Below are 12,014 nucleotides of genomic sequence, written 5' to 3'. Positions count from 1 at the left end.
TTAGAGCAAAGAAGAAAATATCTGACTCTCACAAACTGTTATCAGAGCTGAAGTTTGGGAATGGTTAGAAAGCAAACACTAGTGATCTCCTGGACACCTGGGAGACATGTTTTAGACACATTTTTGCTGTGTGGCTTGTTAAGACAAGCTTTAGTCATCAGGTTTTAAAATTTACCTTTAATTACGGTTATTAGATTTTTACTATTTAAACTGGAGAGTGTGAACCTTAAGCTACAGTCTTTGTGTGACTTTTACGAGACATGTCTACTTTAATCTCTAGTTTAATCTTCGCACTCACTTCTGCTCTGACTAAGAGTCAGCTGCAATGACATGCTGTGGTCCAAGATTATTTTTTATATAAATAACAGGCTGTTGTTGACATTACAGTGATATATTTATCTGCTTGTAATAAAAAAGAAAACTGATTATAAACTGTTTGTGTAGACTGTCTTTTCTTTGCAGGAATGAATGTGCGGTATTATCCTACAAAGCTGCTGCTGCGTTGTTGCTTAAACAGCAAATAAAGGTTTCATTTTTCAGACTGGGCCATTAAAAACACAGAGTACTTCACAAAGGCACCATAGTTGAGGCGGAGATTTTGATTTATCATATTTATCTGACTGAAACCGGAGGAAAAAAAGTCAAAATGTAGACCAATAATAGTTTAAACATGTTACCACTAGATAGCAGCATTCTCAAAATTTAACAAATGTGACATTTATTTGCATATTTGCACACTTTATGGCCATTTAAGTTAAAGTAAGTAATATCAATAATGCTTCAAATTTGTTTGAACTACATACAGTTTTATTTGTATGTCAGGCAATGCTTCAATATAATTGCCCGAATAAGTGACTAGAGGCATTTCATGATGATTGTGAGACTTTTAATTCTAATTCATGAAACACGAACAGCTCATGAAGTTAAAAACTAAATTTAACATCTTTTATATTGTTTACTTTCAGTATTTAATATCATTGCATGCATGAAAATCGACACATTACATTTTTTATAACTAAACACATGTCAGGATTTAGAAATACTTTTAAATTTACTAAGTTTTTGCTTGTCTTTAATGTCGCCAGACCTAATAAAAGGAAAGCAATGCATTAAAAAAAACAAAGAGTAAGACATGACTTCACTATAGTTTTTAACACATTGCTAAGACATCCAGGTGGCCAAATTAGACCCTTTGGTCGGCCAGTTCTGCCCCACAACCCTGATGTTTGACACCCATGTTGCACAAGGACTTGAAAAGACAGGAGTAATGTGGTTTTCATCCAATTTTCCAAAGCAGTTTAACAAAAAAGCCAAAAAGGGCGACTGATCTTTTAAAAAATTAAAATGTCTCTTTACTTCAAGGCGGGATATGTTGTTAAAAACGGATCCGAGTTGAACTGTCACATGGAATAACACCCATTTCAGGTTTTACCTACAAAACATTCGCTGCGACGAGGATGGGATTCGAACCCACGCGTGCAGAGCACAATGGATTAGCAGTCCATCGCCTTAACCACTCGGCCACCTCGTCTGTGAACGTGCGTGAATATCACTGAGTCTGCACATCAGCGGGACCAGTGTGCAAACATGATACATTGATAAGTGGTGGCAGCGAAAGCGTTTGACGCCATGTTCGCTTTTGTTTCTGCGCCACTCTAACAGTAAATACGGCCTTCACTGTAAAAAGTCTGCAAAAAAACAAAAACGTAAACGTAACAAAGTGGGCTGAGTTAAACTTATCTCAACTTAGCAACTACCAATAGGAGCGAAGGATAATCTTGATTGACATATGAGTGGGTGGTAGCCACTGTGTGGACTCGTCGATGTTCGACGAGCTGATCGACTTAAATCTGTGTGTGTGTGTTTAAAGGCTTACCGAAGCTGTGAGGAAACGGAGGCTAAAACTGCGACTAATCATCAAACACCAACAGCGTGTAAACGAAACGTTCGTGATGTCGGTTAGCATAATTAACCGGAAGGCAACAGGCGGCACACGCACTTGCAGTACAGCCGTCTGTCCAGCAGAGGGGGATAAAGACCACCAATTACAACTAGAGGGTCGCCAAATAAATGGCATCGAGTGCCTGCGTGTCCCATATGTTGCGTCCTCAATTAATTATGTAAAGATAGATATATATGCTTTGCTTTGCTGCACGTGACTCAGCATGCTTTATGACCACAAACTCATGACATGATGGGATGCGGTCATGCAACCCTTGCATTAAGGTTAAGTTTGCATGACACTGATGCTTTAAATCTTTCATTTTGTTAATAATTTAATTTCTCAGGGTGTCTACTGCTGTCATGACCTGTACATGCACACCTGATTTTTATTCATGTGGTGTCAATATGACATTTAACTACCATCATGTGTTTGAATCCAGTTTATAGTATCCCATCTATATGTGGTACTGCAATCAGCCCAGATTGCAGGTTTATTAAGCAGCCAGATTTTCCAGTCTTGGCGAATCACAAGGCAAAAGACAGACAGAGGGGATCGAACATTTATTTACCCTTATTAAAAGTTACAGTAAAACCATTAACATCTTCAAACGATAGCAAAATAAAGAGAACCAAAAATATTGGCCAAAACATATTTACAGAGACAGTTTGCAGATAAAAAGCTCACATTTTTTTGTACACAATCCCAACCCCTGCGCCATAAATTCTGAAATGTGAACACTGCAACACTCAAGAAGCTCGAATGTGGTTTTAGCCAGAAAAAGAACCAAAATGCACGAACAAAGACATCTTTTTCCACCTCCCCTCCTCGATGTTCTCCTCCCTATACATGACAAAATACTTGAAATTTGGGGGTAAAACATAGGAATGTAGAATTCTAAAAATTAATAAGATGATCTGAAAGGTTTATGTGTCCATATATCAGTCATTTCGAGTGAAGGAGATGGTCTGCCCCGCTCCGCCGACGGTGACAATTTTTAGATCCCAAAAAAAGATGAGAAAGAAAAATAAGATGTTATAGGGCTGCCACGCTGTTTAAAAGGATGCTTCTCCATGAATTGGGAAAATAAGTCAGTATTCCTGATTCGCTCCACATCCAATCCATTACCTTCGCCGCACGTCAGTCCCTGTGTGTACCATGAGGGGGGACGCCAGCCAAAGCTTTCATCATGAGAGGGCCCGGTGAGTTTCCGTCTGTCGAAGAACTAATAAAAGGCAGTGAACTGGTGGTTGAATCAGCAAACGTGATATATCCTTTCTCTTCTTTTGTAGTTTTGTTTATAACTTTAAGAACGTGGCACGAGTCTCTCATATATATTTTTATATACTTTAATCTTGGAAAATCAGTTCAGGTGCCGTGCTGGAGTGCAGTCACTCTGCCTTGGCCTCGCCCTCAGAGGCTGCGGGTGTCGTGTCCTCGGCGGGGGCCTCCTCGGCGGGTGCGGCCTCTGTCGGTGGGGCCTCCTCGGCGGCCTTGGCCTCTTCCTCAGGTGCAGGAGCGGCCTCTGCGGCCTCGCCCTCTTTGGCCTCGGCGGCCGGCGTCTCCTCTTTGGTTTCCTTGGCTGCGTGGCCGTTCTCCTCGGGCTTGTCCTCGGTCGTAGGGGAGGTGGCCTCCTCCTTGCCCTCCTCGCTGCCCTTCTTGTTCTTCTTCAGCGAGATGCCCTTGAACTTGAAGGAGTTCTTCAGGGAGAACTTCTTCTTCTTCTTGCCCTCCTTGGCAGCCTCACCCTCCGCTTTGGCCGCCTCGCCCTCGGCCGCAGGAGCGGGCTCGATTGCGTCTCCGGTGCTGGGCTCGCCCTCCTTGGCTGGCTCCGCGGTTCCATTTCCATCCGCAGCCGCTGCTTCCCCATCGGGCTTGGCTGAAACGTCGCCGTTGGTTTTGACATGGCCGTTCTCCTGCAGAGAGAGAGAGAGTCACGGATTAAAATACTGGAGGTGGGTCAAAGCAAACACACTGCCTGTGGAATTATTTATGCATAATGAGATGAGCGCACTGTAAACACATAAGCATTAGCCCATTTATGCCTACAGTTAATCCATGTTATTCTTCAGGAGAGCAGCTCTGACTGTGGCGGGAGGGGGGGGGAAGAGATCAACAGCTGTCTGCATTACTCTGAGCTGGCACACGGGGGCAGTAGTGCCACATCAAAAACATCAACACTACCAGCAAGTTGGGGAACAAAGGAATCCCCGTGAAACCTGCTCTGCGCTCTCATCCTACATCTACCAGCTCCACGCAAGAGCGCAGACAGCTCACATCGGCTCCAGCTCAGACAAAGCCACAATCAGTCCACGCACTCACCAACAGCAGCAACAGGGGCATTTTTACAAGTCTCGAAGTGGGTCACATGTGTTCATCTGGGCATCGCTGTAGTAACGCGTATCCTCACCGGATCAGTCACACACCAGTAATCGAAACGCACAATTTACTTCTAACATATTTAAATTGTTCAAAGTTTACGCGGAAACCCACTTCACAGTATGTGTGTGTGTGTGTGTGTGTGTGTGAGTGTGTGAGAGAGAGAGAGAGAGACTGTATGTGGGTAACAGCCGGGGGGGAAATGGGGTCAGAACTGGCGCCTGCACGCGCTTTGTTTGCAACTCCGCAAAATGCGCCTCCAGCAGAGCGCATTTGCATCCTTTGCACCGCTCGCCTCGCATCTTTTGTTCGACGCTCAGAGCGACTATCCGCCCAACTCATGACAGAAAACACGCTCAAAACTCACACGGGGACCCAAATCCGACGCTCTCGGGTGAAATGTGCGCGTAAATCTCCCCAGTGGGACAGCAGACGGAATTAACAAAGGCAGGCGAGCAACCGCGCGCTGCTCGACGGCTGCTCAGCTGGAGGTCTCCTGATGCCCTCATTTTAGGCTAAATACAAAACAGTTTTAAGTGTTTTCCCCCACAGCTATGAACGAACCCTGACACCAAGGAGCGACCGCCACCCCCCCACCGCGGCACCCATGCCGCCAGTGGGCGTCGGGTGCCATGTGGCTCCCCGCTGATGCTCGGGCGCACCGGGGCCGGTTTACTCACCTGGCCGTTGGCTTTAGCAGCAGCAGGGTCGGCGGCTTTGCCCTCAACAGCTACTCCACCCTTGGACAACTGGGCTCCCATTTTTGTCTTTCCTTTAGGTTTTTTGAACAAAAAATAAAATCGAAAAAGAAAACCCTCGAGGAGTTTTTGAGATTTAAAAATCCAGCTCTAGGATAGGTGAGAGCGTTCCCCCTAAAAAAAGAGGTGCAAATCCGACAGGATCTCCTTTACAAAGGTTTATCGACGAGAAGACCCCCCCTTAAGCGAGTGTGAACCCCACGGAGGCTGAGCTCAAATTAAACGATGTCAGGGAGACGGCTGTGAGTATTTCAACCGCGCCTCAAAATCGACCAGAGACCCCTCCCCTGGGCGTGGCGACCGGGCTTTGTCCAATCTGCAGCGGGGGGATGGGCCTCCTTCTCCGGGCTGTCACTGCAACAGTCTGCCACTCAGCTGGAGCATCAGCAAGACTTTATTTTCCAGCTGCTTCAGATGTCTGGAAGATTGTGAACACATTTTAAACTTTGTTCACTTGTCAATTGTTTATAATTTGGCACAAATGGAAAAATTAATTCATTTGTTCTGGAAAACAAGACAAGTTTTAGAGGTTTGATCAGAACAGGTGAGCAGAAAAGTTAAGTGAAGGTAAGAACAAGCAGTGGAAATATACTTTTAATAAAAGTCCTGAGTATATGCACAGCATCACTGCTATACTTAAAGGAGTTTAAAGATGTGCATCAAAGCATTTTAAAGCAGATTTTAGGATTAAAACAACATTTTATCTTTTATCTGAAATCTTTATTTTTCCTCAGTGAAAAAGTAAATATGTGTCTCTTGTTTTGATTAAAAAGTCTAATATATGGCACCTGTTGGATAGAAAATTGTATTCTCCTCAAATAAATAATGTCTAAGACGTGATCAGTAAATCATAACTATTCAATAAACTGTGAGGAAAAATAGAGGTAGCATAAAAGTCAGCACTAAAAGTATTTTTATCAGTGTGTGTGTGCCTGAAGATGAAAAATGAACATAAAATATGTCTTAAGACAAAACACATGACAAACAGATTCAGCTTTAACAGTTAGATGAAAGAAGAAACGAGCAAACATATAAGCATGAATATTTATACGCACGGTATTTCAATGATTTTATTCCATCAACAGCAAGTAAAACTATTCCTTTTCATCTGTGGTGATGAGTAGTTACAGTTGTAGCTAAAATGCAGATGTTTAACCAAAGTCATGGCTAACAGTGGATGTTGTCAGTTAAAGATATGAATTTGGAGTTGAAGCCGTTGTGTTCACTAGCATACGGAATATCTGGTAAACAGAGTTGTCGCCGAATGGTTGAAGTAGTAAGCCATCAGTTATGGATGAATATTCTGAATCCCTCTAAAAGAGTTCGATTATTCCAAGCCTAGGACTTGCAGCTCTCTGAGGTGTCCCATGTTAATCTGCTGTTCAGCCTCCCAGCAACATCCTTTATCTCAATGAGGCCCTCCGCAGAACTCGATGATCGCAGAACAACAGCACATCAATGAGAAGTGAGGAATTTTAATGGCCTCCTCTGGAATTTGAGCGACAGGGCCCGGCTTTCCAAGAGAAAACCCGTTACATAACATGCAGCGCACTCAGAGGAGACTTTGAGATAGCACTGGGGCCGCTTTGTCACCAACACAGACAGCGAGACAGTGAATCAGACTGTCGGCCATTAATGAGGTCTTGTTGGCTAGAACAGTGCATCCCACGGTCGCAGCAGTGACACTGCTTTTTTTTTTTCACTGAGAGGTCAGGGGTCATGTGTTTTAAGAGTTATGAGAGCCAGTGGAAGGCTTCTATATCCTGCATACATGCTTTTGTATACCAGCTTCTTCCTTTTAAACCCAATTGTCAAATTTCCTTACCCATCATTTATCCCTCATGTGACCCCACGTTAACAAAAACACGGCGCCGAGTCCCCTTCTCCTGCTTCATTAAGTGCAATTTATGATTTCCTCTTTCTTTTAGAGCATCCCTACGTGGGTCCATCTCTTTCCCCCTGTTCACCCACGAGAACAACCCCCCTCCACACAAACACACACACATGTCACAGATGTGGTATGCAAGGCATGCATACGGCACCCAGAGAATGATCCCCAGCCATTTGCGGGCCAAGCTTCCCAGAGTGGAATACACCCCGAGGGGTTCAACATCTACACCTCCCCACCCCTCCTAACCAACCTCCACACATTCTCCCAAACTGAGTCAAGAAAGAGAAACACATGATGTTTTTAAAACCCCCCAGTCTCACCTTTCATTGGATGCATGGCTCAATTATGGTTGTGGGGTTCATTTCAGTGCTCTGATATGGAACACCAGACTCTTGCTCCAATGACCAACACAGTCCTACTTGGCTGTGACTTTCTGTGATACTAAATTTTTATGTAAAACTTTTAATTGTCTTCCAACTTAATTTTCCACATATAGGATGAGACACATACAATAAAGGCACAGAAACAAACACTAGGATAGGTGTTGTGAGGTTGTGCTGTGGGAATTATGTTCAGTCTGGCATCAAGCATTTGGAACCAAAGGGAGTAAAAATTATATTAACAATAAGAAAATTTCTTAGGTAAGAATATTAAAAATAAGAAAGACACTGGGAAGAGGCCCAGAGTCCTCGGCACAGGAACGATATCAAACAAGTCCCTGTCAGGCAGCTTAGTGGGGCGAGGTCAGCCCAGATTTATTTCAACAGCAGTGAAGGTCAATAAGTCACTGGCTGGAGAAAAAGTGTTTTACTGGGTGACAAACTTAACGGTCAACTTTAATTTAAAAAAACTCAAACCTAAAATTTCCATATTCTTCTGGCCTGATTTTTGCATGCAGGCTTTCTGAGTACGCAGGAATGCTTCAAACTTTGGGGATTCTTTGATCTGAAAACTTTCAAAGAAGGTGGGGCAGGGGCGTAAAGTAGGCAGGTTAATTGGCCCTTTGGGCCTCCTGCTGTCACACCCCCTCGCAGTCTTGCCTACATCAGATTGATAACGTGTCTTATCAGCAGTGGAAGCAACAACTATTACAGCTACTCCCATTATTGTAATGATTATTTTAATTAACATTTATTTAACCTTCTTTTCTCTCATAGAGGACACGTGCACCTTAATGAGTATTTTCTTTCCAAGTATGAGACGTTACTCAGTATGTAGTACACAATGTAATCTTGTTCACTATTTATAGAATCAATATCCAATATCTGAACATTTTGTCTGCATTTCTGTAGCTAATAAGATTATGTAACTGCAAACTGTTAAAGGAAAATAAAACAAAGCCGTACTTAATAGAGGTTGAATGCTTTCAATGTTGTTTGTTAAACAGAAATATGATCACAAACCAGCTTCTGTTTCAATCCAATGCTTTTGAGGTGGTTTTCTGATCCCTTGAAGCGTTTCCCAGCAGATTTTGCATATCACAATACAGAGATCTTTCTACTTGTATGTAGATGTACACTGGACATGCATGTGCAGGTGAAAAACAGGAAGCAGACTGTTGGTCAGCAGTATTGGAAGTGAGATAAAATTGTAAGGTGCTCTGTACTGACTGGGAGGCTTTTCACAGACTGCAAAGCGACATCTTAGAGCTGCACTGGGAGTGTAATTGTTTACCAGAGAAAGCCTTGGCGATGAGAAAGAAGAACCCACACAAAACGGCTGAAATCACTAAAGGTTCTTGAGAGTAGTTGTAATTTTTTGGCTCCTAGTCAGGAACCAAACATGAGCATTATTGCTTTGAAAAGACTTAGCGGGTCTTATAACACCAGGGTTCAGCTTTAAAAGAAATAGTTTTCTCCCTCTAAAATCCTCTGCATGCTTTCTTTTACACCTACTTGGCCTCGTTGCCCCCTTAGCACTTAAGCACCTTTGCTTAGCCTACATCTATACCTTTGTCCAAAGGTAAAGGTCCCTGCACCCACTCACAAATGAAAGAAACAATAGCTGCGGTTGCATGATGAGAGTTTAAGGATGTGGGTCCTTATGAAACCACTTGTGCAGAGGTTAAACAGGACATAAGTTATTAGGCAAATTTAAAAGTGACGTTGGAGTGTTTTCACGGTGAAGAGAGCTGCGCTGGCTGTTTCCCCACTTTTTAAAGTGCTCGTCGCTCTATATTTGTTCACAGGTTTGAATGTGGAATCAATCGTCTCATCTCATTCTCAGCAAACGGCGAAGAGATACAACTAATAGGTGCAATGGCCTTCTCCAGCCACCCATTTAAAAATGAAAAATGGTGCCTTTAAGAGTGCAATAAGCACAAAAAAAGCCAAGGCACTGACATGGAGGCCTTACTATTTATTTACTATGCAAAGCACACACACACTTGTAGGATGCACACTGTGATGATAACAAGTCCTGATTTCCTTGAGAAAAACGAGAATGTGGCTGAAGAAGTACCCCTGGTCTCGACCTGTCTGCTTATTTCTGTCACATTTAACGTGGTGCCGCCCCCAATGAGCCGGTCAATGCCCCTGTTTGTGCTGCTGGCCATTTTTCATGCCCTGACATGGGATGAGTTCTCACCAAAAAGCCCCCATTGTCTCTCTCGCTCCCTGCGAGCCAACTGCGCATTACAAGTAGAAAGAGAGAGGGATAAAAAAATAAAAGAGAGAGGAGGGCTGGAGCGAGGGAGCAGCATCAGAAACACGTCTCTGGAGTTCCTTTTGCTTCTGGGAGGAGAAAAAGTTATCTTTACGACAGTCACCTTGAACAGATTACTTTAGCAGATCAGCATGATGAATATGTAATTTCCCAAGGTTCCTCAGCTTGTCAGCAATTCATGCATACACAATCACAAAAACAAGAGTGCAGGCTGTTTCCTGTGTGCTTTCCTTTGGTTTTACTTCAAGTTTGTCTCACAGCTGAGTGCGCGAGTACCCAAATAACTGATGCAATCGTACAGTACCTTTCAGGGTAGAAAATAATATTATTTAAAGCATTGAAAATGCTAATGCAACACTGAATTTTGCTCAAAAGTGGCGTCCAAGCGGCTTTGTTTATACGCTGAGATGTAAATGCGATTTTATGTCTCGCCTAAACACAGCATTTGCATTGCCAAGCACCTAATTACAAGGACAATCAGGTGCACAGCCCTCTTCACTGCCATGAATAGAAGCGCGTCGACTTAAAAGAAAGCCCATTGTAATGCTAATTATTTCGATCAACTAGCTTATTGACTGCAAAAAGGCCCTCACCAGCAGGCAGCCACAAAGCTGCACATGGCAGCCATCTTGGCCAGGGGCTTGTGCAGGGTCTGGCAGCGGCTCTCAGAGGAGACGGAGGAGGAGGAAGGGATGCAGGAGGGATGTCCAGTGCTCAGCCAGGCTTGCATGTTTGACTCGCCTCATTGATAAAACAGTCGTTCACATCGCAGGGGGAGCCTGGACAACAACACAAGCTCTAAAAATGGAGGGAAAGAAACAGTGGATGTGTTTACTGTAGATTTCCCTTCACACACTCACACACACACCTCTCTGCCTAAGGTGGCAGACATGACGCGACAACCCCCCCCCCTTCCCAACCCACCCTACATTTCTGCATGCGTGCAGACAGGGCACAGAGTCGGTTACCATGGCAACTGCAGCTTCTATCAACATTTCTGGCCGATGTTACAGAGGTACGCGGTTCAGTGGAAAGGCAGGAGAAGGGAAGGCCTTGGCGTTCTGTTTGTTTGTTTGCCTTATCATTTTTGCCGAGGTTTGCTTATCTGAGATGACTCGAACAGTTTAAGCAGGCAAGATTCTCAGCCTCTCTGTGACCGCAGGGAAATTAAGCGTGGTTCCCTTTTAACCTTTACCCTCTCCACCTCCCCATCAGGCTTTATTTTGGTTTTCCTCATCATAAATTCTTTCTGTCTTTGTTGACTCCTGTTCATTGTCTCCCCATGCTTGTCTCTGATCTCGAGGCTTGAACAGTTCTTGGCAAATTCCACCAACGGTGCCTTGTTTCTGTCTGTTGTCATAACATGCAGGGCAGGTACGACGGGAGCGAGAGATAAAACAGATGGCAAGACAAGTAAGAGGAAAGGGTGAGAGGTTAAGGAGAGCAGAAAGGCTTGATGAGTGAGGCAGAGGGAAACATGGCTGTGTGTGTGTATCAGACAGGGGCGTACAGTAGTAGTAGGGCAGCTTACCCCCACTGGCAATGAAGCTGCTGCATTACTAGGTCAGTGTGCCATCATCTCATTCATCATTATCACAGCCTGCTCTTCCTCCTCCACTCTGCCTCTTCATCCTTCCCACATTATGGTGGAGTTGTTCTCCTCGTCCAAGCTTCAGACACAAAAGGAAAATCAGCCTAAACAGCCAAGGTTGATAATTTTAGAGTCTGCAATGACATTTTTTGTTAATAATTTACAAAAGCAGGATATACAACTAATACACCATGAAGAATATGTTTTGGTTTTTATATATTCATATTTATGCTTAAGCTGGCTAACTTCAAAGAAATGTGCACATAGGAAGCATGCACATTGCTTTGTCACTCACAGTTGGTGCTAGCAAATAATCCAGGCTCCGGTTGCCAAGTTTACCCTCTGGTGTTTTTGCCTCCCTGTCACATGTCCATCAGCATGACCTCTTATTGGTAGTTGCTTAAACTGTTCAGGAGCCGCAGAGTTAACTGGTTATTCATTAAGATGCTGAATGTCATTGACATTTGATGGTCTCTAAATATTACATCAGCACCTGGATGGTTTACCGTTAAATCTTTGCAGTCAACTTAACCAGATCCATCCATCCAGGTGGGCTGGTGCCTATCCCAGCTGTCACAGGGCGAGCAGCAGGGTTCATCCTGGACAGGTCTGCAATCTCTTGCAGGGCTCAAATTTGTCAGTTTGTATGCTACTGTGTTCTGATAAGAAATAAATCTTAGCAGTGCTATCAATGCAAACTTGAACATATGGGCATGCTAGCGTTATATTTTAGAGTATATTGGTAAATGCTGTGTTTGCTTATACTCCTGATTCTGAACTGAATAGACA

The 12,014-nt window shown here is 43.7% G+C and overlaps 1 protein-coding gene and 1 non-coding gene across 2 annotated transcripts; both read right to left on the bottom strand.

Annotated features, from left to right (window-relative positions):
- Nucleotides 1–1,449: 1,449 nt before the first annotated feature.
- On the bottom strand, nt 1,450–1,531 carry trnas-gcu. The gene has a single exon. It is a non-coding gene; the product is annotated as a tRNA-Ser (tRNA).
- Nucleotides 1,532–2,490: 959 nt separating this feature from the next.
- On the bottom strand, nt 2,491–5,303 carry marcksl1a (MARCKS-like 1a). The gene is made up of 2 exons (XM_031728119.2): nt 5,002–5,303; nt 2,491–3,858 (listed from the first exon to the last, which is right to left on the bottom strand). The coding sequence occupies exons 1-2, from the start codon at nt 5,080–5,082 to the stop codon at nt 3,334–3,336; spliced, it is 606 nt and encodes a 201-aa protein (XP_031583979.1). The 5' UTR covers nt 5,083–5,303; the 3' UTR covers nt 2,491–3,333.
- Between the last annotated feature and the right edge of the window lie 6,711 nt (nt 5,304–12,014).

Source organism: Oreochromis aureus, linkage group 19 (assembly GCF_013358895.1).
Source record: "Oreochromis aureus strain Israel breed Guangdong linkage group 19, ZZ_aureus, whole genome shotgun sequence".
NCBI lineage: Eukaryota > Metazoa > Chordata > Actinopteri > Cichliformes > Cichlidae > Oreochromis > Oreochromis aureus.
Note: the sequence above shows the minus strand (reverse complement) of the source record. Positions and strands in the feature narration are given on the sequence as shown.

Coding starts and splice junctions, on each gene's coding strand:
- marcksl1a (XM_031728119.2), bottom strand. CDS start 5,082: ATGGGAGCCCAGTTGTCCAAGGGTGGAGTAGCTGTTGAGGGCAAAGCC. Junction 3,859..5,001: donor CTGCTAAAGCCAACGGCCAG/GTGAGTAAACCG, acceptor CTCTCTCTGCAG/GAGAACGGCCATGTCAAAAC.